A 27,341-nucleotide genomic window follows, 5' to 3' on the forward strand; every position below is an offset into this window, starting at 1 on the left:
CAGCATCCGAAACCTATGGCTCAGATTCAGCATTCAAGCCTGTCAGGTGCATCAGTATACATAAGACGCATCTCCATGCAAGTTTGGTGAAGTTCAGAGCAGTAATAACTAAGATATCATCATCAGAGGGCACTAGCAATTAAAACCTAAACCTGCTCCAGCATCCGCAACCTATGGCTCAGATTCAACATCCATGCCTGTCATGTGCATCTGTATCATAAGACACACCATCCATTCAAGTTTTGTGAAGTTAGGACCTGTAATAACTAAGATATATTTTTTAACATCCTTGATAATGGAGATCAAGCTCTGCATCTGAAGCTTCCTCTGTGATTCATTCATATTATACAAATATTGACTGGGGTTGAGGGCAAAATTGATTATATTAGCCCCCGAGGGACGAAATATTGCCCGACGCGAAGCGGAGGGCAATATTTTAGTCCCAAGGGGGCTAATATAATCAATGTTGCCCGAAAACACAGTCAACATTTGTTTTGTTATATGAAGAAACAAACCAAAATTTAAGAAATTAATTGAAAACAGATCGCCGTAATTTTCTCAGCTCAACAAAGAATTCACGAATTCAATTTCATTTCCAAAATATCCCCAGCATCAAACGGTCACTTGTGATATTCCACCGACCGTAAGAATTATCAGACAGGTGTTCTACCTGATTTTACTTCACAGTAATTCGCAAATCCTTATATCCGTTATGATAGCAAACCGTCGCATTGCGCGTTCGCTGTTTACTTGCCTTGACTGACTGTCTATTATGACGTCACCTTGTTTTGGAGTCGCTAAGAATTATTTACGTCACCGTTTACGAATCAACAAATCAGAGGCGATTATTTGAAATAGAGGGAATGTTCTCTAGATATTATTCCTAGCCAGTCAATATCTAAAAAATATTGACCGGTCAATATTTTTCGGACGAGCTGATATTACAATTATTGACTACTAGTCTATATAGAGTTATATAGTGAGAATATACTACTGAATATAACAATACAGTTTAATTAACTATGCAAGTTCGAAATAGTACTATTATCTATTAAACATGTGACCTGTTCCAAAAAACTTAACCATATCCAGCATCTGAAACCTATGGCTCAGACTCAGCATTCAAGCCCGTCAGGTGCATCAGTATCATAAGACGCACCATCCATGGAAATCTGGTGTAGTTAAGACAAGTAACGACTAAGATAAAATTATCAGAGGGCACCTGTTTCAAAAACTTTAACCAGCTCTAAAAACCTTAACCTCCTCCAGCATCCAAAACCTATAGCTCAGATTCAGCATTCAAGCCTGTCTGGTGCATCAGTATCATAAGACGCACCATCCATGGAAGTCTGGTGAAGTTAGGACAAGTAGTAACTAAGATATAATCATCAGAGGGCACCTGCAACAAAAACTTAAACCAGCTCTAAAAACCTTAACCTCCTTCAGCATCTGTAACCTATAGCTCAGATTCAGCATCCAAGCCTGCCTGGTGCATCAGTATCATAAGACACACCATCAATGCAAGTTTGGTGTAGTACGGACCAGCAGTAACTTAGATATTGCTATCAAAGGGCACCTGCAACAAAAACTTTAACCTGCCCCAAAAACCTTAACCTCCTCCAGCATCCGAAACCTATTGCTCAGATTCAGCACTCAAGCCTGTCTTGTGCATCAGTATCATAAGACACATCATCCATGCAAGTTTGGTGAAGTACAGACCTGCAGTAACTTAGATATTGCTATCAAAGGGCACCTGCAACAAAAACTTTAACCTGTCCAACAACCTTAACCTCCTCCAGCATCTGAAATTTAGGACTCAGATTCAGCATCCAAGTCTTTCAAGTCCATAAGTAGGTCCAGATGCATCATCCATGCAAGTTTGGTGAAGATAGGACAAGTAATAGCTTAGATACAGGACCTGCAACAAAAACTTTAACCAGGTCCGGACGCCGACGCCGACGCCGACGCCGACACCGACGCCGACGCCGAGGGTATAGCATAAGCTCCCCCTGACTTCGTCTCGGTGAGCTAAAAACAATCAAGTTGAACTTGGAAGTTAAATCTGTTCAGAAATCATTATGATAAACTGTATGGCAGGGTAAAAAAAAACCCATGTGTATTCTAGCCTGTTTGGCACAACTTCTGCGTAAATGCAATTGATCCAATTTATCATGAGAAACACAAAAGGCACTGAGTAGTTACCAAGCTCAGTCAGGAAATAGGCCACTCTTTGGTAGAACTGAAACAAAGAGAAACAATTATAAGACTTATAGTGTAAAGTACAGTCTATGATGTTTATGCATAAACATGACAAGACACCAGTAGCAAACAATGAATGGTGAAGAAGTTTGATTACTGGTATGATCATCAGATGGGGATTTTATTATGATGATGATGATGATGATGATGATGATGATTTGTGAAATGATTTTTATAAAAATACAGGTGATAAAGCTTGATGATGATGAAAATGATGATGATGATTGATATTGTATCTATACAAGTACATGTGTACTGATAAATCAGTAACCTACCATGTTGATGATTTGATGAACGATGATGATGTTGATGAATACTGCATACTGCATACTGGTACATTATATAATAGAGACTTACCATATTGAGGATGAGGATGATGACCAAGTTGATGCAGGCGGCCGAGATGGAGGAGATGAAGCTGGCCCGTGTCTTGATGATGCTCTCAGAGTTACCGTACAAAATGGCCGACATCACAATCCGGTACAAGATCACTGAAAACACGGCCGCTAGTACTAATGCCAACTGTAAGAAAAATAAGTTACACCAACTGTGAGGGGAAAAGTATTGTCACAATTATACCATTAACAATAAAGGTGTCGTCATCTCATTTATTTTACCAGAACATCATTTAGTTCAATTTGAGAGCAATTTCAACTTGGTATGTTGTAAATAAGCAGGAAAAGTAAAAGAGTGTCTGCCTAAAGACTTAAGCTTCCAAAGTTCAGATTAAAAAAATGTGAAATTTTTGTTGTTTCCATTTTAGGAGAAAAAAGGAATGTAGCTTTGTACAACATATGCATGCAGATGAACTTTAACATAAATTTTAACATGTTTGCATCCATAATCGTAATACCAATAAAACACTTAAGAAACAAATAATCAAAAACCAACTTACAAAGAACAACAATATACTGAAGCTGGTGAAATACCGGAAACCTTTGCTCCAACCTGGTACATATGGCTCCTCTCTCTGTACAGAAAAAATCAAACAGCGCATTATTCTTCATTGTCTCAAATGGAAATTCATCTCATAATGTTATGAAGCCAAGATTGCTTCATATGTGTACATAAATGAGTGTTATTAATTGTCATATTGTCAACCTCACTACAAATACAATACTTTTTGCTAATCAAAATGCAAACTTTAAGGCTCAAAAATTGGATTTGCAAAAAAATGGTTATTTTTTCCTTTATTCCAAGAAAACTTAATTTTATCAGAAGAAATATCATTCATCATAATTATATGTAAAATTCCAATATAGAAGTAAAAATATGAATCAGGAACTCTTAAGGACAGATGAAATGTTCCTTAGTTTAAATTCTAGATAATTTTCTTTGATAGATTATTTCTTCTTTATTTGCATTAAAACCTGTTAATGTCCAAAAACTTTTCGGAGTTAAAATATTTTGATTTTTTCTTTTAATTGAATACAAAATGTAATTTCATGCTTTTATTTTAAAAGACAAAGTGTATATTTTCAATTGAAATCATATATCCAAAAAGAAAAAAACCCCAATATTTAACATCTTAGTAGTGGAAATCTTTAATTACATTGCGGAGATAGGGAAAAAAAGAAAATAATAGAAGCTAGGCTGCATCTTACCTTAAGATTCAAGAATTTAGATACTGTAAATTCCTTATTTCACGCAAGTACTTAATTTCACGATTCCGCTACTTTGTATCAAATCCCACGATTTTACCTGAATATTAATTCCTCACGTTAAATTAGGAGTCTACAGTACGAGGTGCTTGACTTACATTGGTTACTGGGTTGGTCCTTCTCCTTGATACACTAGCCTCATACTCAGGTCTAACAGTTTCCTACAAAAAGTCGCATTGGAAATTTTTATTAATCACATTTCTCTCTCTCTCTCTCTCTCTCTCTCTCTAGAAGCATTTATGTACCTTCAGTTTTTTTTTTTTGATCTATGACTTTTTATTTCACTATTTAAGATATACAATTACCTCCCCTTCCTCAAAATCAGCCACATCCCACTCGTACTCGATCTCTGCCTGCCTGCGCTTCCAAAACTCCAGGAAAAAGGAGGCTGAAACAAACAGCAAGCTTAATTTCATTGTCCTTTAATTGTAAAGGGGAAGAACTCATCTTTTTTATTCTATATTAGAGAAAAAAATTAAGTCAATTTCCTTTTTATTAAAAAAATACTAAAATTCTATTGACAAAAACAATCTATTGCAAAAAAATGAAATATTTCCTCCTCCCACACTCTGAAATTAACAATTTTTACTCTGACCATTGCTTGCCTTACCCCACAATGCCATAACAATAGCGAAGCAGACAGTGGCGGGATTGTCGAACAGGTAGGTGGCCCTGGAGTAGGTACAGCTGTCCGACAGATGCCAGTAGGAGCAGCGCTGGTCACACATCGGACACATCGTGTAGTTACTGATGACTGGGTCCTCACAAATCTCCGTGCTGTAAGGGGAATAGGGGTACTGTGATAATAAGGTTCAGAGAACAGCATGTGAAACATGTGAACAGACCTTTTGAAAGCCAAAAGGTTGTGTGAATATACATGTGTTGGTACAACAAAGATTCCTCTCATAGCTAGCACTTTTATATCAATTGATTTTTTTTTTCAATTAAATTTGTCCCTATTTCAAGTATATTTCTAGAGGTCAATCAGATGAATGCTGAAGAAAGGTTTGTAATTTGAAACTCTTTATTTAACACTCACTGTCAGGAACATTTTGGGGTAAACGTTATAAATTTTGTAGATTTTGCCATCACTGAAAACCAAGCTGAAGCTGTGACTAAGTTTAGTTAGTACACAGACTTCCATCACTGACCTGGGAACATCGTCCATTATGGTGGCCAGTCCATAGATAAAGGCTACCACACCAGCAATGGCTACCGGAATCAACATGGAGGTATAGAAACCAAGCCATGAAAAATATATCCCCACCTTTTCACCAAAGTAACCCCTGCAAGCAGAAAACACAGACTTTTAAAGATTTACCATACATAATGAAGCTAGCCCTGGCCAAACATTAAAGAGGTTAAGCATTTGAACGTGTACGTCTACGGGTACGTGTAGAGCTACAAGTATGTTTACACGTACACGTACCAAAATTTGGCTTATGTTAAATAAACTGTACGCTTAAATGAACGTGTAAAATAAATAGATTAATCATTTTCAACATGTTAAGTTTACTCTCACTGTTTATGAAATAATTCTGTGAATTTGATGAAACCAAAAGCACAGCTGTCCTCAATTTATCGTCTGCTTTACATAAAACACCTTTTGATATATAAAATGTTAGGAAGAATGTATCAGATTTAGTCAGTAAATGATTGATTTATTCACCTGTTGGTCCAGCGGTTGATTTATCAAAAGCTTTACCTGATTTGGTCGAGTGGCTGATACTTGTACCACCTTCCTGGCCTAGCCCACAGTTCATACAGCAACTACAATGTTCATAATCATAGTTTTTATAATAGTATTGATTATAACTGATATCCTATACCTAGATATAGGTCTTTATGAGACAAAGCTGGGTTTTTTTTCAACCCAAGTTGATTGGAAAAATATGATGCTGCAAGAAAGGATAAAGTCAGAAAACCATAGTTAACTTTTGAAAAGTTTAATTTAGAAATGCACTACTGTGGTTTCATCAATATTTGTTGAATACCAATTTTCGTGGATTTCGTTTTAAAGTTTATCCATGAAATTAAATGTTCATTGAAGTGCAATTTCTACTATCAATTTGTATTGAAAAGATCATTGCCCACAAATTTACATATCCTTGAACATGTGATTTTCACTTTATCCACGAAAATTGATACCCTTGAATATTAATGAAACCACAGTATTTCTTTGAAACTGATGTAGCTGTAAAATGACAAAATGTGAAAGCCAAAGTCCTAGGGAAGGTCATACATGTAGTAAGAAATTTACTTCCCTCTTCAAAGCGTAACATAAAGACATCTGAAGAACATGAGCTAGCTGGGATTGACAATTCCATGTCTATCTATACTTACATGTCTGTCATTGTCCTTCCCCACGGTCAGAAGGGAGTGATCGCTGTGGTATCGACCCTAAAATCAGACGACAGAACAACTCACTTAACACTTGTATTACAGCATAGTTTAACATGTACCAACATCGACTTTATGAAATGTAGAAGTATGTACACATGTATATATGAGTAACTATGTAGGTACAAGTAAACCAAAGGTTCCTTTTTTAACTCTAGTACTTAATTCCCCGATTCTGTTGTTTTTATATCAATTCACAAAACATCAAAGTTGCCAGTACCCAACTTTCGTTAAACATACCTATTAGTCATGTAGTTCATAAATGTCAGAAAAATCAAATTGAGATTTTAAAATCTGCAAAGGCTGCTGCTTGTGATTTTCAGCAGATATTAATTCCTTGCATTAAATTAGGAATATACCTTATCATTGATGATGCAGATATTTATATGTGTATTACATGTACTAATAATTGTTTAAGTCTGTCTTTCTTTCAATCTTGAGCTCTTTCTGTTTTGTCTATGTGTAGACTGATTTGTAAACATGTGAATGTTTACACCCTCTTGAGGGCCCTTATAAATAAATATATTCAATTTGAAATTAAATATCATACACACTCCAAAAATAAGATAGGTGCCACTGGTTACTTTTAAAATATCAATTAAATTCCCTTCCCTCCCCCCCCCCCCCCTTCTTTCCACCCACATAACAAACTCGTCAGTGTGATTGTGAATAACATGCTTACATCGTGGAGAGGATAGGCAGCATTATAGGTCTGGTTGTCCACTAGTTTTCTGACTCCTGTAAAAGAATTTCAGATAATCAGCAACATGCATTTCATCAATGCTTACAAGAAATAATCACTGTTTATTTACACCTCATATTGGATTCATTTTTGAAGAGAGAGAGATACTAATGAGTTGCATCAAACTCAAATACAAGAGAGAGAGAGAGAGAGAGAGAGAGAGAGAGAGAAAGAGAGAGAGAGAGAGACTAATGAGTTGCATCAAACTCAAGTATGAGAGAGAGAGAGAGAGAGAGAAATACTAATGAGTTGCATCACTCAAATACGAGAGAGAGAGAAAGAGAGAACAAAAAATTGTCAGTCATTTTCTCCCAAAAAATTAATCAATATAAATTACTGTTATGATAATATACAGACCCTGAAACGTACTACTACACCAAAAAAGCGTGCGACTTTCGTGCGAGAAACGTTTCGTGTAAACCGTTTAGCGTTTCGTGTAAACCGTTTAGCGTTTCGTGTGAATCGTGAAGCGTTTCGTGTAAACCGTTTAGCGTTTCGTGCAAAGCGTGCAGCGTTTCGGGCAAAGCGTGTAAATCGTTTCGGGCAAAGCGTGCGAGAACCGTGTGAAACGTTCATCAGATTTCATTCGGAACTCTCTGATAATTTAATTGTTTGAAAATAGCGCTCGTGTTAAACATTACTTTAAACTGATTGGCAAAACTCCTTTGAGATATTCTCGTGAAAAAAATCTATAAGAAATTATATACTTATCTTTTTACAAAATTGAATTAATTTTTATCAAACAAAAGAAAAGTACGCGTATTGAAAGAAGACTATAGTTACTGAGACTATTCGGCTGTGTACAACCAGTACACATAACCTCGGACATCGGGTAGGACCTGCACCTGGCTGAACCTGTCAATCAAACTCTGTGTATTCGTTTTCATTGGATGGTCACGCGTCTCTTTTTTTGTCCAATAGAAATTTAATGACTTCAAGGTAGTCGGAATCAGTATTTGATGATGCACACAATTTCAATGATAGATTATTTAACATTAATTTAAACAAAATTAAATGTAAACATAGAAAGAAAATATTCTGTTCATTTCTATGAAATGCTGGAAGTAAATTCTTCTGAATCCCGATTAAAAATATTTCTACAAGTTATTATTTTAATTATTTAAACACTGATAACGGAAAACAACAAGTTATTAACACACTGAAATTTTCCTAAAATGTACACATGCAATTAATTATTATGGGAATATATATGCATGGTATTTAATTCAAATAGATTATGATAGAAATATTGTACGCCGTTATTTGGGGCGCCGGTTATGTATACAAATATTTTTTATTTTTTGTTCTTTCCGAAATCCAAAACAGTAATGACAACTTTCTTTATTGTTTAATCCATTGATTTTTCTCTGTGATTTTATGTACGGAACATTTATTTACGCGAATGATTCGACATAAAAAAAATTAATCGGTTGTTTTATAGCATTTTTCTAACTTATGTGACTAATTTTATTTTACATAACTTTCAAAATTATCAATGTAAATAATTACAGGTTTATTTACAGTTAGTATTTTTACATCGTATTCTATGAAACCAATAAAAATATTAATGTGAGAAGAAAAAACAAATCCCGCCGAATACTGAAAAACCAAATTATCAATGTAAATAATTACAGGTTTATTTACAGTTAGTATTTTTACATCGTATTCTCTGAAACCAATAAAAATATTAATGTGAGAAGAACAAACAAATCCCGCCGAATACTGAAAAACCGATTTCAGTTTGTAATCATACGGATTTTATTTTTCGTATTTAAATATTGTGTTACGGTAACTTTTTTCTCTGGAATTTTTATTATTTACGGGACTAATAAGAATCATGGATATTTCTTTTGAGCAATAAATATATTTATAGAAGTAATATTGTTGGCTAATTCTGTGAATAAATAATTTTTTGCTTTAAATATAAGTACCAAATTGATTAATAAATCAATTCAATACGTATGTACATATATGTTTCTAATATCAGTATTTCTATTATTTCGTGTTTTCTTAAAATTGATTTTTACTAACAGAGTCAGGGTAAAAATCCGAGAGGACCCGAATCGATCAGGATAAAAGCGTGTCCAAAGCGTGTGAAAAGCGAGCAAATCGTTTCGTGCGAGAATCGTTTCGTGTAAACCGTTCAGCGTTTCGTGTAAATCGTTTAGCGTTTCGGGCAAAGCGTGCAGCGTTTCGTGTAAACCGTTCAGCGTTTCGTGTGAACCGTATAGCGAGCGTGTAGCGAGCGTGCAGCGAGCGTGTGGTGTAGTAGTACGTTTCAGGGTCTGTACGACACGCAATCATCATTAATGCATAAATCTGTCATCTTACCAAACTTCTTGTTGAATTTGTCATCATCATCATCCAAATCCAAAAAGTGAGCACGAGAAAGTATCTCATAGCAGATCTTGCTCCTCTGAGCGTGTGTGAAGAAGGTATCTTTGTCCTTGATGACAAACCTGTAATTGAATAAGACCAATCCAAAATTAGACTGTGAATGTATTACCATGGGTACAACATTCATATAGCCAAACAAAAAAAAAATGAGAAAATTGAAATGTGCAGCATTCAAAGACTTTAATGACATTTATCATAACTAAAAGTCATCATTTAAGAATTTTTTAAGTATCACAATTAAAAGATGGCACTGTCATTTTGTATCCTTTGTGTTGAAGTACCTGGTATAACTGGTATCTTTTATATACATGTACCGGTATTCATACATTATTATTAAAATGATACAAATTAAATCAGTTGATATGGGTATTTTGATATAAAGTGGGTATCCTCCCAAAAAGGTGAATAACTTGAGTATACATGACTTTCCTTCCCAATCAATTAAGGGCATTACTTAATAGTATGCTTGTATAATTTACTGCAATTATAAACATTCAGACATGCATATCGTCTATATGAATATCAATAGGGAGTCTCAGAAATACACAGAAATATACAATGTCATTGTCTCATCATACATGTACAAGCATTCTAACCGTAAATTACCAGATCAATTAATGCATTCATCAGAATTGTTTGGGGTTAAATTTTTATTCTATAATTATTTTGTTAACAAGTCCTTTAATTGATATGCAAGTTGCAACTGTCAATTACTTTATAATAACAAAGCATTCTGTTTTGGCATATACTGATATATATACAGTCATAAGAATTTTAACTGAGTCACTAAAAGTTGCATTCCTTTTTCAATTGGCATATACCTACACGAGATTCAAAATAGAGCATGCCAGCTGTTATTCATGCATATTTACAAACTGATTTCTGATTGGGAATAATCTAATCATATCATATCAATAATGAAATAACCAATATAAATTATAATAAATCAACAACATTAAAATCATGAAAATATAAAATAACGAATAAATTTGCATGCAACATAATAATTAACATTGTGGTAATCCAAACCGTACAAGTAATACAAAATTTGTCATCGCTAAGTCTCATTCAATTCATAGAATGATTTCACAATATGAACAAGAGTCTTATCAAATACTCTAACATATATATGATAGACATCTATGGCCATCACTAGCATTTCCATTAATCTTTATTAAACTAATATTGAGTAAATTTAAAGTCAACTTTTTGGAGAGTATGTTAAAATTACTCCTAGCTAAGTTGGGCATTCAGATTTTCAGTAAATTTAATTCATAGCATTCTTAAAAGAAAACAATTTAATGAATAATCATTTAGTATCTTGAAGCTTTCAGAGAAATGAATTCTAATAGATGCAAAATTATTTATAAAGTTACAAACGTAACAGCAAATGATTTTTTTTCACGAAAAATCAGCATGATGGCGTTTTTATCTAACTGTATCCATAATAAATGGTATGATTTTAAAATCTTGCTTTTATTTTTCTGACATATGTAAACTAAATGAAGCTATCAGAAAAAATTGGCATTCACAATTTTTTTTATTCTGGCAAATTTGATGCAAAATAGTTGAATAATAGAATTACAATTTGTAAGTACTCATGAAAAATAAGAAATCTACAGAAGTAAAACATTTGAGCCTCTGCCCTAGCTTGCACTAAAGCAATCAAAGAAAAGAATTGGTTTTCTAGCAAAATAGCATTAAATAGCCCAGCCCAGTGGGTTTTTAGCATGAATTTATTTTCACTATAATGATTATTGTTTTTGTTTTTAATTCAAGATCCTCTTTATCCTCTTGTTAATGGGCAAATTTAAAATACATAATCAATCAAATCTTCCCAAGTCAAGAGTTTCTGAATTCATATTTGGGGCCCGAAATTTTCAGGGGCATCTACTAGTGGTATAAATTCACTACCACTGTGAAAATATGGTGATGCAGTTATCTATAGTTTCTGAAAATCGGGCTTATATGCAATTGAATAGTGAACTGCGTTCTCAAATGCAGTGCACAATTCAACTATTCACTCCGCTCACAGGGGCTCGTCACAAAGGTTTTTTCAATCTCTTAAATCTACCACCTCTATACAATGAATTACAATTTTATAGAGGTGGTAGAAAAAACTTCGTGACGAGCCACTGTGCTCCGCTCTACATAAATCCTTGACCGAATAGGCAGAGTTTGACGGGGTTAGAAACCTCGCACGCTGGTTGGTGTCATACAAGTTTGCATGATCCAATAAGAAACGTTGTTTCAAGAATGATGTTAATTATGCATTGATCAATGTTGAGGCATTATTATCGAAAAATAATTTTTGAGACAGACTAGTAAGTAATTGACTTACTGCTATCAATTTTTAGTCCAATCATGTTCCTGGGACAGCTATATTGCTATAGTGTTATGTTCATGGGAGCAGCCATATTGCTATATAGTGTTTCTGTTTAATATGCATTCTTTGATTGGCCAAAACAAGAGGTCAATTAATTAAAAGTTAAAAATGAGTATTCTCACTAAATAATGCAATTGTTAACCCACACATGTTATTTTGTCTGCTTCAGATCGGATCAAAACCATTGACTTGGAAAGATGAATTAATCAACAATTGTTTAAACAAATTTAAACCCTTCACAAAATCTTTCACAAGTGTGAATGGGCAAAATGATAATTTGTAGCAAAATTAAGTCAGCATAATTATAAGTACATGTGATAATTTGCTAGCCTCAACACAATAATTGAAGTTCACACTTCATAGACTTTAGTACAATAAACCTACTGGCAGATATTCAGTCATTTTGCCTACAAGTTCACACACTTGTTTGTAGAGTAACAAAATGAGCCATTAATATTCAAAAGTTTGTCCAATATTAATATTCACCAGCTAAGTTAATTTATTATTCAGTTCTCTCATTTTTTGTCCATAACTTAAAATAGCAGTTATAAGGGATTAAATAATCTTCATAATTATAATTCAAAATTGGGATATTTTACACATAAAATAAAGAGAAATTACACGTACTGCTGTCAAATACATGTATAGTATATTCAAATCCAACTAAAATAACATAACTGATATTAATTAGGAATAATTATTAATTAAAGTGAGAGAGACCACAGCACAGTTACAAGACAGAATATTTTTGGTATAGGTCTATTGTCATGATATTCAGTAAACATGCATTATATATGCATTGGTACTCAAGGGGCAATACTCAGGTCTGTTTCTAACATTCAATTTAATTATAACAAACATTTAGTTTGATTTCTATAAGTTGTATGAAAAGAGATACATACTGCCCTCTGGAATAGAGAAATGAAATACAAATTGATTATTAAACTGATAATTATTATAATTTGTAAAACATTACAAAATAAGATAAACATAAAAAACATACATTATATGTAAGAATTAAAAGTATCATTATACTGATAAGAAGGCATAAAACAGTAGCTGCATCCAAAAAAAAATTCAAATGAGATGAAAATAAGTTTGATTTATCTCATCTCTAACAAATTTGTATAATCTGCAAATAATTTTAATAGAAGTAAAGTATGAATCTCCCAGTCAATAGCTAGATGGAATTCAAATTTTTAATATCTTCCGGTACTTATATTTTTTTGAAGAATCTCTCTCTCTCTCTCTCCTCTCTCTCTCTCTCTCTCTCTCTCTCTCTCTCTCTCTCTGTTCTCTAGAACAAAGTAAAACATTTGAGATATTAATATCAGAATATGCCAGATATTTAGAAACAAAGCTTAGAAATATGATAATGTTTAAAAGTTCAGCAATTATGAATGAACCTTAATTATGACTGCATGTTCAATATCTCTTACCCCGGCCACGAATATATAAAGGCTACAAGTGTGTACATAACAAACAAAACCTACATTGAATATGTACAAGAAAGAAAGACAAGGAAGATTTTCACTCCAGAATTAAAGTTTGTACTCATAAAAATAATACATGTATCATAAAGGAATAGCAGTCGAGCCTCAGTTTGTGTTTTTCTGTTCTGAAATATAAGGCAGATGGCAAGAAATGGCTGTAGGCAATGTTATAAGTTCCTCAATACTTACTCCTTGTCGATATATTCCACACCGATATATCTGATCACATATACAGTTGGTATACATACATTGTACAGAAACAAGTCAAATAACACAGCATCAAATTTGATGGGATCTCATAACCTCCAACCCTCCCACCCTACACATTAAAAATTACTTTTAAATTTCATATTAGATCATCATAATGCAGACATGTACACTAATATTTTTTTACCATTGAAACAGATTTTCTTTTCTTCATAACCGTTCAACATGTTCAAGGCAATTAGTAACATGACTGAGATAGTAAAGCAAATATAAAATTAAATCATTGTATGTGTACTACTCCATTGTAACATAACATGGTCTATTTGCCTCTAAAAACAAAATTCAAAACACACTCCTTCAAGCTGTCTCCAGAAGAGTATTCCTACATTTATAAGTCTCTCTTTGTATCTAAAACTGTAAAACCCCAATATATAATACCTATACCCCAACCTTAAATCTGCCTAGTGCTCCATTGTTACAACGCAGCATGGAGTCCAAATAAAAAACTTACTGGTCCATCCTAGATCTGTTGAATGGAGCAGTGAAGTAGTTTGGCTCCTCTGGGAGCAGGTCCTCGTCCAACTCAAATGGAGAAGGGAACTTCTTCCAACAGTTTTCAAAGCAGCTCTCTAACTGAGTCTCCATGTCGTTCACCTGTAAATGGAGGTACAAAAGATCCAATGGTATAGCACCTTCTTAAAATGAAAATGAAACTGATGGAAAGTTTGCAATTAGTGATGTTGTAACTATCTCCATCCTTTAAGATATATCTCCTATATATCTTTCCATTCACATGTATATTAAGAATGCTGTCATCTTTTTCTTCATTAGTTTTAATAAAAGAATGTTTAAAAATAATCCAATTAAAAAAAAAATTATATCATATTAAATAGATTTGATTTTTAGAGACTTATGAAACTTTTTGTGTAAAGAAGAGCACAAGATATTTACAGCCAGCGGCATTTTGACATTCAGCAGTTCAGCGTATCGTAACATCGTCTCCCAGGGAACATGGACCTTGGTGAAGCAAGTCTTGCCATTTTTGGACGTCTGAAATGTTCGATAAGTTATGATAAACAGCTGATAGATGTAGATGACATCTTGCATGGAACAAAAGCCAAAAAATTCAGGTGGTCGGAACTCAGGAGAAATGTAACACCTCTAGCTTTTGTGGCACGTATCTTAATAAAATTGAGATTGAAAATACCCGAACTTCATGACTCCTCTAAATTGTATGCTTAGCATGATATATGCATTAATAGCATTGAGTTTACATTTGATATTTCCATACAAAATGTAATAGCATTTTATTATGTATAGTTCTAAACAAAATTGTATTCAGTTTTTACAGGCTCATATAGAAAAAAACAAGACCGAGTGCCAGCTGCCACCCCTGGATTTTTGGAGTCTATTAGATCCACACCTCTTTCCCTTCATGCTCTAGTTCCAAGCCCTCTTCTATCAGGTTCTTCTCAAACGTGTTCCGTCGCTGCTCTTTCTTTAGGTCCTCATTGTCCTCCGGCTCATACGCCAGGACGTAGTCGATCTTCCTCTTGCCATCTCGAAAAACCAGAGTTGCTTTTTCATTGATCATCTAGGAAAAACCATGGAAACATATCACAGTCATAATACAATTGCATGACACTGTAGTGTACATAATGGCTAATGAAGGCATTTATAGTTAATCTATTAAAAAAAAAATGTTTTTGCAAATTGAACATTCATGTTCATATTTGAAAAGCACTTCATTTTCTGTAGTCCTGCAGAATCTTAAAACATTACTGGTACTATCATGACTAATTACTTGTAGCTATAATTCTCATTGGAATTATGGGTAACCTAAAATACATTGCATAATGACTCCATTAACAGGTAAACATAAGCAAATTAATCATTGGCATTTCACAGCTATAAATAATGTTAATGCTGAAAATCATAAAAAGTTACAGTACAAAAATTGACACTTAAATTCGCTTGTAATTTAAATAACGAATAGCTTATTTTACCAATAATTAAAGGAGAACTGTATAATTTTATACGTGTAATATGTAATAAACAGTATACAAGAAATAATAAATGAATGCATGATCATATTAACTTTATGTTTCTGTTAAAACCCACTAATTGGCATGCTGTTATTGTTGACTCTACACCTGTACAATTTACTCCTACTAATAATGGTTTCAGGTGATGATGCAAATGTAATAGATGTCTTAAAATTAAACATGATGTACATGTACATCTACATATAATTATATATATTATATATATATTTACATATATTTATATATTTAAGCATGCTAAGTCAGTTCCATATCGTTCCCATGATAAATCAATACAATGTCATGTAGTAATACACACATACACTGAAGAACTGGTCAGATAAATATGGCACATATATACACATATTAGTTGTATCAGCATAAATTAAGACCCTATGAAAGAGACCCATACTTTAAACAGAATTAGCAAAACACAGATTTGCAAGTGGAAGCAAACTTTTTAAGGCTAGAAAACATCAACTGAACCAAAAATTAACCATATATTAAATTTAAAAAAAAAAAAATCAAAATCAAAGTAAAAGCATGGGGTATGTTGCAAGTTCTTTTCATGATAGTCCATAGCATTAATTTTTAATGGGTTTCTGAACTTTATCAAAGTTCAAATCTGTTGAGAACTAGCTTCTAAATTTATAATATTTATACCAAATAAGATTGATTAATGACCTCATAATTCCCCCATCGTTAACTCATACATTACTTGTGTAAATCAACAAATTTTTCATCTTACAAAATCTTACTATAAATTCATAACACGTACATATTGTAAGAGGAATTGCCCTTGCTTGCACTAACTTCCTTTCAGCTGAGTCTGAGCTGACTAAGCAATATAAGCCATTCATTGATATTATACACATAAGATGCCCCTATTAGTAATTGTAAACAGTAGAAAAATCCATAACACAGTTTAAAATTTCTGCTACAGCACAGTTGTGGCAGGGCTCTTATAGAGTGCTGAAATTTTGCCATGCTTGTATGCTGCATGTATGCTTCCAACTATGCTGCATTTCCATTAGGGTCTATATTTCATGTCATAACAAATGGGTGTAACAGCAAAACACTACTACAAGCCAGTGTTTCCAATTTACGATATTATTATCAAATGGTGATGATGCCAGTTTCAGAGCATTTAAGAAATAAAACTTATTATTTAAAACTTATAACACAAAAGGTTTAAATCTATGAAGCAGTTTCTTATGTCTTACATCATATTGCCAACCAAAGCAGACGTACAATATAAATACATGTACATACACACAAACTTCATTATAGTTTGGCCATGCAGATCGACTTATTGTAAATACAATGTAGTAAAAATAACTCAATGAGATTAGCAGCTGCAGTGAGACACACTTAATGTGAACGTGAAACGGAAGGTAAAAAACTTCAGGGACGCAACAACTACGAGACTTTATGGACAAATCATTCCACCAGGATGATTTCAGAGCCCAATGAAAGTGAACCAAACTGTGGAGTTGCCTCCCTTACTTGCTGTTTGGCCTGATCCGTGGATCCCTCAACGTCAATCAGCTGGATATCATCCGGAACATTCACAACATTCCCACTCATTGTAAATCCAGGGAGAGAATTTCTTGATGATTGATAATAAAACAACGGTAAAATAGTTCAGGTGAGATAATCAAAATTCCACAGACAAGAAAATTAGATTGATTGCAAGGCAGAGCCACAAATCTAATGATTAATAAAGGCAAATGAAGAGAAGTCCAAATAAAATGTCTGTTTTTATCACAAGTCAAAAGTAACACAGATTTAAGAAACTTGCCGTAAACACCTTATAGTTTTTTTTTTAAGTCAATTGCAAGGTTTATAAAATTAACATCTGAATCAAACACTTGACAAGTCCATGTCTTTTCTTTCCCTGTAGATTTTCATATGCAGGAAGTAAGGAAAAGTTTCACGTAGAGCCATTAACTCGCCTCAATAAACAAACAAACAAAATCTGCATATCCATCATAAAACTGGCAATTTGTTAATATGTACATCTTTAAGTTACTCCTGGATGTAATATACATGATCGGACAAATACACACCACTTATGACTAAACACACCGGTCAGTGAAATCCACTTCCCCTCAAGTATGTAAATACATGTAATACATTAATATATACCGTAATATGTAGATACACACATTTAGTGTGAACTACCTGTAAAAACATTAGGCCTGGTATACTTGCACATGGAGGAAACAGAATTGTGATCGAACTGATACAAGTAAATAAAAGTTCTGGAAGGAGGAAAGTAAATTGTAACAACTTGTCAGCAACAACACTGCTTGAAAAGATTAACCTATTAAAATGGTTATAACATATGGTCCTTATAAGTATGTTGTTTTTCAACAAACAGAATTAGGACTGAAAAAAGAAATGTACCTAACATACTGGAAGGTTAAAATTTTGCTTACCAGCATAAAGCTTTTAAAATTTCTGAATTAAGATTATACAGTTATCAGACTGCTGTTTTGACTCCTGTATTAAAGTTTCATCAAATGGTTCAATACGACACTGTCTTGCATCTTGATCAGTTTAACTTGACACTATTTAATGCCCATGGGTCCTAGCTCTAACCTGATCAACTGCTATAAACAAAAAAATGTGAGAGTCTATTCATCAAAAGAGATATCCTCATTGAAAAGAACATTGCTAAACCAAATGTAAACTTTTAAATAACTGAAAAAAATAAGGACTGTGTAAATTACATACATACACTTATAAAGTAAAATTTCTATCCTCAAAACTTGACAGAAGTTTGACATGCATGAATTTGTGTTATAATCTAAACCTAATAAATGGTTTCATTTTAATTCATCTCTTTACCCAATTTACTTATTTTAACCACCTCCCTTTTTTGGTATTAATGCATGCATCCATTGCATTATACATGTAGTAACATCTGTCAGCAATAAAAATTAAGGCATCTAAAATAATACTGTACATCTTCATAGATTTCTTGCTCAACAATTGCACTAAAACATAATGCAGCCAATGAATATGAAATTCAATATTTCACTTAATACTCTGCCATTCATTCATACTTTACATTTTATACTACCGGTAATCTACAGATGCAACTAAAATAAGACATTCAGACATTTACAGACAGTCAGATAAACCGAAGCAGACCAATTGATTGACACCTGTCACTGACACATGCAGACAACACACAGAGAGGAAATGGACCAATAACCTGCTGAGTGAATCTGTCAATCAACTTAGTCTCCTCCTCCTCCTTCTTGTCTTTCTCCACCTTAGCCCCGCCCTCCTGGATTCAAGATCACACACAAAGTCAATGTTAGTGTGGGGTATCATACATTTATTACTGATTGGTCACATAAATAAAACATTACTCTGTACATGCACTGGAAACAGAATATTGGAGCCTGGATTCCCTGTTAGTCAAATAAAAAGGATGTGAAAGATGATGAATTGGGACAACAACTTTGATATCTCATACCATTCAAGGAATTTGCACATGCTGATAAACTTAATGTAATATTAACTAAAAATCTTAAAATTTTTGTAATTGTTTTCTTCATTAACAAAAAAGATGTCAAAGTTGGTGTACTATATATATATATATATATATATATATATATATATATATATATATATATATATATATATATATATATATACATACATGTAATAGTCATTCAAATGAATACTGATGCCCTGTTGTGCCGATCTGATTCTGAATCAATAGTCTGTAGACATTAATTTAAGTGGTTTACATTTATAAGAGTCACCTGGCTTTACTGCAGCTTCAATAAAACTTTTCTAATATATAACCAGCTATGTGTTATTGTTCATTTTTTATAAGATAACCCCCTCCCCCCCCCCCCCCACCCGAAAAAAAAATATTAATATTAAGTTTTCTTCATAATGTATAATGAAATACAAATGTGAAATGAAGACGACCAGCTTTACTTCCTGTCAAAGGCATACATAAGGCAATAGACATGATTGGTTTCAGATTAATTTGATTTGAATTCAAATAAATTAAATGCACATTACCCTGTACAGTGGTAATTAATTTCAAATATGTACAGGTGCATTTGTAAAATTGATTGTCATGTTGAACTGTGCATTAGTTTGAAGCAAGATTATCGACTATAATTTTTTTGTAGTAAACTGCATCAAGCATTACACAAATATTATTTTATTTAGAAGGAGTGAATAAAGCATGAAATGGTGGGAGGGTGGGAGGGTGAGGGGGGTATTTTGGATTACAACACTGCGTCTGAATAGACATTTTTCTCCTCATAATATCTTGCATGCAATTTATCCCTTTGACATCCGATTCAATTGAAAACAAATATTGTATATATAACCTCAAAATTGCCAGTCTTATTTACCTTGAAAAATTTCAAGTGACATTAAAATAGAAAAATTCATTTACATTTTGGAGATTGGGAAAAAAATCAGGAAATAACAACCAGCAGTACTGGTATAAAGTGACACAAGTTGGCGATCAATGTTCATGTGAACTACAGGACCTATAAACAGTACTTCTGGGTGCATAGATAATGCATGTCTTTTGATGTGCACAATCAAATTGTTCTCTTTTCCTAAAATATTGCTGAGACTTACAGCAATGACTGCCATACCAATTATCTTTTTGTTACTAGATTTTTCGTTATTATTTCTCCCTTAGAAATTAGAACACTAACAGATATTGAAAGGCATATAGACATGTTGATTGATTTGTAATGTGTGTTTTGACATCTACTTTAATTATAATCATTCTCTCTGCAATATTACAGGGGGAGCAGAGACTTGATTGTACACAACATAACCATGTCTAACAATGGTATAGTCTACAAGTGGCACTGTAGGTATGAAAGTTACCATTTCCTCCGCTGCCAATAAACTGGCAGTGTCTTTTGAATTATCCTGTAGAAGAAAAATTGTTAGATGAACACAAGCAGGGTGTTTCTTTCACACTGACCTGTACATAAACTAGACATAATGACAAATTTACATAGACCAGAAAGATTCATTATATTATTAAATATACAAACTTTGATAGCTAGCTAACACAATTTCTTCAGTTCTTAATTTTAAAAAAATCATGTGGTATTTTTTTAATATGCAAAGGGACATAATTTATCCACTTTTTGTGTCTAATATGTCTCTAGGGGCATTATGGCAAATGTTATTTTGAATGCAGCTGCAGTTGTAATTCTATTGTGTTTTAATATCTGTAATGCTAATATACCTGAATTAATGATTGATTCCTTGATTATTTATTTCAACTTACAAATTTGGTTATCATAAAGTTGAGGAATATAATTATATAAATTCAATTTAGTAACGCGGCTTTACCCAGTAAATATTCATATCTGGAAGACTGGAACTGAAAATTGCCTAAAGACCAAACACAAAAGAGGCTATCAACTGCAAGATTGTGCATTAATTAAGTTGAATAAACACATAAAAATAAAAAAACAAAACATAACACATTGTCACATAGCCATGCTTAATAAACACAAGTCATTTCTTTCCACAAACTTGCTTTCTCTTCGCATCAAATAATAATGTACCCAGTACTCCAAAATAAAGTTTCCCATATTTGTTCAAAAAAGTTAAAACTTCAAAGTCAATTAAGCTTGTTGGTAAGGGTTATAATAAAGCTATGGTCACATACAGACAATTGGACAAACTAAGGCTAAGGCAGCGTCTGATTCCATACTTTGTCACAATGCTTGCATACGGAAATACCTGAAGCCACCTTGAAGGCAACATGTAAATGCATTTGGTGAAGACTAAAGGTTTTAGAACCTGACAATATGTAAACCCTCAAGATATATTTATATGCTAGTGCTATATATAGTGTGAAAATGGTGCATCCAGAATGAAACAACGTATAAACTTGAGACAAAAATAATTCTGCTTTGATATGGCATGAAATATGATACAGCTGGTAAGTATAAGAGCATGTATAAATTTGAGAAAAAATCAAGTACATTCCACTGATATTTTGTAAACTGCCCTGAAATGTACACAATTGTAGAAAAAACATTTGCCACCAAGCTAATTCAGGGCAGGTCATGCATGAAGCAAAGAGATACAGGGATAACTGTGAAAGATAACAGGGAGGCTGAGGTCCCCGTGCACCTCAATAGCACCTCAATACGATATATATCATACCTCATCTTCACCTGCCTCCTCATTCTGAGTAATGCATGGAAATTGAAATCAATCAAAAGCATAGAATTATTAACATTTATCAAAGAAGGGAAAGAGAATAGTTGTTTCTGTTCAAAATGAATTGTAAGCAAATTGTGAGAATTATCTGCTATTTTATTTCTGGAAGAGGACAACAGATACCAGTAAAGTTTCTCAGAGATATTATGGCAGAGTTATTTCCCTTTGAAAGAGCCAAGCTTTTAACGCTAAAGCATTGAATATTATGTTTGGAACATGTCAACATTCATATGTGAGACAAAATGGAAATGACCATTGCTAAATGATCTATGTATAAGAGAAAGTCCTACAATATCTGTACTTTAATGGCTTATAATTAAGTTTTAAATCACTCGACAATTAGTTTGGGATTGAGAGGAAGCTAAACGGTGGGAGTTATACATGTTACTGTTCCAGTTCAGGAAACACATCATTAATTTCATATACTTCAAGTAATGAATGGGTTCACACAATGTGAGTGAATTGTTAATGTTTTACCAATATGTAAATTGTAAAGGGAGATAACTGCTTACTTGGGGAGAGTCCATGTTCACAGAGACGGAGTTATCTTCTCCATTTTCTTTCAATTCACTCTGAACTGTTTGTAATGAGAATAAACAAAATAAAACAAAGTAATATATTAATTAGTATAGGAGGTCATGATTACTCTTTTACAATCATAAACCTTTTTTTTCATACAATATAAACAAATCGATTTTCACATCACTTCTGTGTATAAGTACAACATATGGTACTAATGTAGTTCAAATTACAAACTTGGGCAATTTCAGCTGATTCTTTTAAAACAATTTAGATGTATAACTCAGGTAATCTTGAAGATGCAAGAGCTTTTAGATTATACAAATTCTTAGAAAATACTGCATGAGCACTGTAAACCTATATAATAACTCTTTTCTAATTATTATGAGAGCATTTCAATACACATGATACAAGTTATAACATTTTTTTTCTCTGAAAATAACGAATAAAAATACATGTCATTGAGCCAGCAATGTTCTGCGATAAAATAATAAAACTGGTATACTGGATGCACTCACCATGACCTTCGAACCCTATAGGGGCGGGATTGTTGTCTGACACGGAGGGGTACAGGCCAGGCTCGGAGCCACCCGGCGCCACCTCTACAAAACACACAAAAGTCTTCTTTAATAATAAAGAAAATCTGTTACAGTTACATAAAATACAGAAAACTTTTTGACGTAATAAAACACTTTTATATAAATGTAAAATACTTTCAAAAGGACAAGTGTTTCAAAGCATTTTTACCTTTAATATATGCATGCTTGTACAGTGAATATTATAGCGTGTACATGTACAACTATAATACTCCACATGATTTTCAAAGAATTGGTACTATGTCTTCTTTAATCTAATAATTTTGTAAGGACATTGATTGATCATCCATAACATTAACTCCCCTGTAGATATACAGCTATTAGCGATATAGGGGTATATTGATTATCTTTCAAGAAAAATTTTCAGATTTGCTTCTATTGATCAGATATCCATGTTTTTTATAGTAACATCTTCATTCTTGTAAGACCAAGAGTTTGGGGTATTTTAATTACATCATTAACCTTTTTTTAATTACAGCAACTGGAATTTAAGGCTGTACGTCATTAAACCTTATGATTTGTATTTTACAGAGAGCCATGTTATCATGTTATAATACTTTTCCCTACATGCTAAAGTACAACAAATCTGAAGTCATGACAATACCTATATATACACACATACTATCAATCTCCACTATTATGTCACAATGGTGTATCTCCTTATCTCAAAGCTCAGCTTATCAGATAAATTTTAAAATCTCTAACAGATTTAACAGTCATTCACCTTGAGTAAATATGTAAAAAGATTACAATTGTTTTGCTGCACGTACCAGTAATTTGCAGAATTAATACTACAGTACACTAAATTCACCAATTTTTAGAACACAGTCACCTGTCCAGTATTTCATACGCACAGTCCCCATCCATTGGATACATAATCTACAGACAACAAAATACTCACTAGTCTTCATATGAATTCCTTGACTCATCTTTAATATGTATCAAATATTTTCAGAATCACTGTCTTTCAAAAATTATTTATAAATTGAAAAAGTCGATTCCAAGTCCACACAAATGTCACAGATCTTATAAATTGAAAAAGTCAATTCCAAGTCCACACAAATGACACAGATCTGAAACATTTTCCAATATACAGCACATCAACCACTCAAATTACACTGTTCCACAGTAATATCATGTTTCTCATTTTCTCTCATCACCATGGCAAACTGCATCACTATTTTCTCACAATTTTCTAAATTGAACTGTCTCAAATTTTTTTAACAGAGTAATTAGTCCGAGAATTCTTTGTGTACATAAAATTTGGTGTTTAGCTTTGACAACATGGCTACCCGACTATTCCACTTTTCTTGAGATAAGCTGAACAGATTACGAAAACATGGTTGCCTCCCCAAAACACCTTGATAGAAAACTGATAGAAAAATATTCAGATATTGAATATTGACTTAATGTAGTGTGTTTCAGCCATTCAATAAATCTCTGTCATGCTGCTTGTAATGTCACTCGCATTGCCTAAATCCATTAGCACAAATTCAGCCATTTTACCTATTTTTATTAACACAGTATTATTCAGTGCTATTATAGCCTTTATTAATTCGTTCAGATCCTAGTGCATGCATTTTTACCATGAGGCTATTTTATTTGGAGTGAGACTGGGGTTTTAGAATTTGAATTGATGTATACAAATATGCATTCATGCAGGGCTGTTTTGATAATTACACTCCATGCTCATTTATATATTAATAAAAATGGCCTTCAGCCTCTCTCTAAAACTGTAGATTCACTAGACTGGCAGATGATAACCCTATCTATTAAATTAGCTGTCTATACACATGCAGGTATAGCTGTGAGCCCAAGTCATATATATTACATATAAGCCCGCACATATGTCACAATATTAAAAGTGAGGATATAGGGTCACAGGAATCTCGGATTTATAAAAAAATATATCATTCTAAAGACCTTTCGTCTTTGTTTGCACATGCAGCAATACAACTAGTGGGTATTGTTTTTTTACAAAAAAAACACATGTCTCCCCTTCTCCCCAAAGATTGTTATATGGGGCAAATTTAACAATTGAAAAAGAATGATGTCAACTATATGTTACCCAGACCCAGACAAAATTTTATTATCTTTTTCTTAATTTGACCTTGAGTAAAACATGGTCAAGGTCATATATAAATCAATAGTACACCTAAGTGTATAATTATTGTTCTTTGTTTAAAGTTTGAAGTCCTTCTGTCAAAGTATATTCAGGAGTTGAACAATGAAGTTTTTTTCTAATTTGACCTTGTAATAAAATTTTTAGGTCAAGGTCAAAATTTTTGGTAAGGTTCAACTAGGTTATATACCATCTATCTATGATACAAGTTAAAAGTCTGTATGTTAAAGGAGTCTTGTGTTATGGTCCGGACAATATTTTTGATTAAAAGCTTGACCTTGAAGAGCAAAATAAGTCAAGGTCAAAAAATTTGGTGGTGTGCACTCCTTCTCATTACCATCTACCTATGTTCCAAGTTTGAAGTCTTAATGTCAAAGGGTATTAAAGTTATGATCCAGACAAAATTTTATTATTTTTTTCTTAATTTGACCTTGAGTAAAACAAGGTCAAGGTCAAATATATTTTTCAATAGTACACCTAAGTGTATTATTAGTGTTCTTTGTTTAAAGTTTGAAGTCCTTCTGTCAAAGTATATTCGGAAGTTGAACAATGAAGTTTTTTCTAATATGACCTTGAAATACAAATTCTAGGTCAAGGTCAAAAATGTTGGTAAGGTTCAACTAGGTTATATACCATCTATCTATGATACAAGTTAAAAGTCTGTATGTTAAAGGAGTCTTGTGTTATGGTCCGAACAATATTTTTTATGAAAAGCTTGACCTTGAAGAACAAAATAGGTCAAGGTCAAAACTTTTGGTGGCGTGCACTCCTTCTCAATACCATCTACCTATGTTCCAAGTTTGAACTCTTAATGTCAAAGGGTATTTAAGTTACGGCCTGGACAAATTTGGATGAAGAAGAAGAAGAAGAAGAAGAAGAAGAATAAGAATAAGAAAGTCGACAAAAACAATATGTCTCCCCTTTGAAAGGGGAGACATAATTACTGTATGTACATTACTGTAATGTTTTATTTATAATAATTCAAAATAATATCTGAAGTGTATCAATTAATTGAGATATCATACATGAAGGGAAGTTGAACACTTTCAGTCAATATGGATCATATCCTTGATGCCAACACCCATTTGTACGTAATTCTGAATCATCCATTGGGTCTGTCAGGATACAATTACAATTCTAGATAATATTGTCAGACTGAAGCTCTGCGGCCACATTTAAGATGCTCTGTCCATGAAGAGTTTATGGCTCTCCTTGAATTCCACAAACCTATTGACCCCTAGTGAACCCTACAATGGCATCTAGCAGTTGTTTGTGTATATAATATATGTCTTGCCATTCAACCAGAAAGGAATGAAATCTTAATTGTACTTTATTTATGCTAGGTTTTGAATATAGTGCTAAAATTTGTTTCTGATAAAATTTATTTTGGGATATTTTTTTCTTTGAAAAAAATGTACATGTATTACATTTCTTCCATTTCATACATGAATTCAAAGTAATCATCTTTGCTAGCCAAGTGTACAATACGTTTTTCTCAAATCGGACACTTGTCTAGCAAAGATGGAAAGTAATTCAAAGTCAAACCAATGTTTGAATTTTTTTTTATATATACAAACACTCTCAATTAGTTTATGACCTTAGCTAATGTTATCTTCGTTTCTACCTTATTTTACTGAAACTGCATATAAAGTGCTACAGTAAAATTAAGTTACGGGAATGAACTCCAAACTGTTGAAACTGTCAAATACAGAACTGTGTAGGAGTAAATGTATGTTCCTTTTCAATCCAAGATTTTAAATTCTTTAATTAAAACATTGTAGTTGTTCTTATAGCTACAGAAATTACAGAACATATCCTAAAACTACACTTTCCTCAGAAAATTCAATGATCAAAAGATTACATAGCACAGTGAAAGTTGACAAAAAATGAATAAATACATAGGTAACTTTTAGTCACCTAGTCTAGACAAAAACTTAACCTTGACCTTTGGGTGTAATATATCAACATTTGTGTTACCTTGCAACTCTGTGTACTCCATTCACTCAAACAAAACAAAAAAACTCCCGGGCAAATGTCAAAAAAAAAATGTCAGCCTTATTTCTTGGCCTCCCACTTCACATCGATGTTAACTCATAAATTCCTGGAGTGTTATACAAACTTTACTTCTGTGGTTAGGGTTAAGAGACAGGGGCAGCAGTTTACTAAATATGCATGTTCATGTGGCTACATCCTTAGTGATAAAGTTGTGATGATACTAGGCCTCATACCCTTACAGTAGAGAGGAATTACTCACAGGCCAAGGAAATATTCCTA

The 27,341-nt window shown here is 33.1% G+C and overlaps 1 protein-coding gene across 12 annotated transcripts in view; it reads right to left on the reverse strand.

Annotated features, from left to right (window-relative positions):
* The window catches only part of LOC128183837 (anoctamin-4-like), a 61,683-nt gene that overhangs the window by 10,088 nt on the left and 24,254 nt on the right, over positions 1–27,341 (reverse strand). For 2 of the 12 annotated variants that reach the window (XM_052853007.1, XM_052852998.1), the window contains 19 exons: positions 22,868–22,951; positions 22,343–22,407; positions 21,774–21,797; positions 18,811–18,885; positions 14,969–15,139; positions 14,497–14,595; positions 14,057–14,199; positions 13,528–13,557; positions 9,394–9,521; positions 7,003–7,058; positions 6,264–6,320; positions 5,626–5,690; positions 5,072–5,206; positions 4,531–4,697; positions 4,226–4,308; positions 4,019–4,081; positions 3,155–3,229; positions 2,617–2,781; positions 2,203–2,239 (listed from right to left, as the gene is read on the reverse strand). In XM_052853007.1, coding sequence (XP_052708967.1) covers positions 2,203–2,239; positions 2,617–2,781; positions 3,155–3,229; positions 4,019–4,081; positions 4,226–4,308; positions 4,531–4,697; positions 5,072–5,206; positions 5,626–5,690; positions 6,264–6,320; positions 7,003–7,058; positions 9,394–9,521; positions 13,528–13,557; positions 14,057–14,199; positions 14,497–14,595; positions 14,969–15,139; positions 18,811–18,885; positions 21,774–21,797; positions 22,343–22,357 — 1,588 coding nt within the window. In that variant the 5' untranslated portion in view covers positions 22,358–22,407; positions 22,868–22,951. Of the gene's footprint in view, positions 1–2,202; positions 2,240–2,616; positions 2,782–3,154; positions 3,230–4,018; positions 4,082–4,225; positions 4,309–4,530; positions 4,698–5,071; positions 5,207–5,625; positions 5,691–6,263; positions 6,321–7,002; positions 7,059–9,393; positions 9,522–13,527; positions 13,558–14,056; positions 14,200–14,496; positions 14,596–14,968; positions 15,140–17,093; positions 18,014–18,810; positions 18,886–20,471; positions 20,517–21,773; positions 21,798–22,342; positions 22,408–22,867; positions 22,952–23,715; positions 23,727–23,846; positions 24,437–27,044; positions 27,297–27,341 lie in introns of those variants that run through there. The other 10 variants (XM_052853004.1, XM_052853003.1, XM_052853006.1 and 7 more) reach the window with 10 other exon arrangements.

This window comes from Crassostrea angulata, chromosome 5, assembly GCF_025612915.1.
Source record: "Crassostrea angulata isolate pt1a10 chromosome 5, ASM2561291v2, whole genome shotgun sequence".
Classification (NCBI taxonomy): Eukaryota; Metazoa; Mollusca; class Bivalvia; order Ostreida; family Ostreidae; genus Magallana; species Magallana angulata.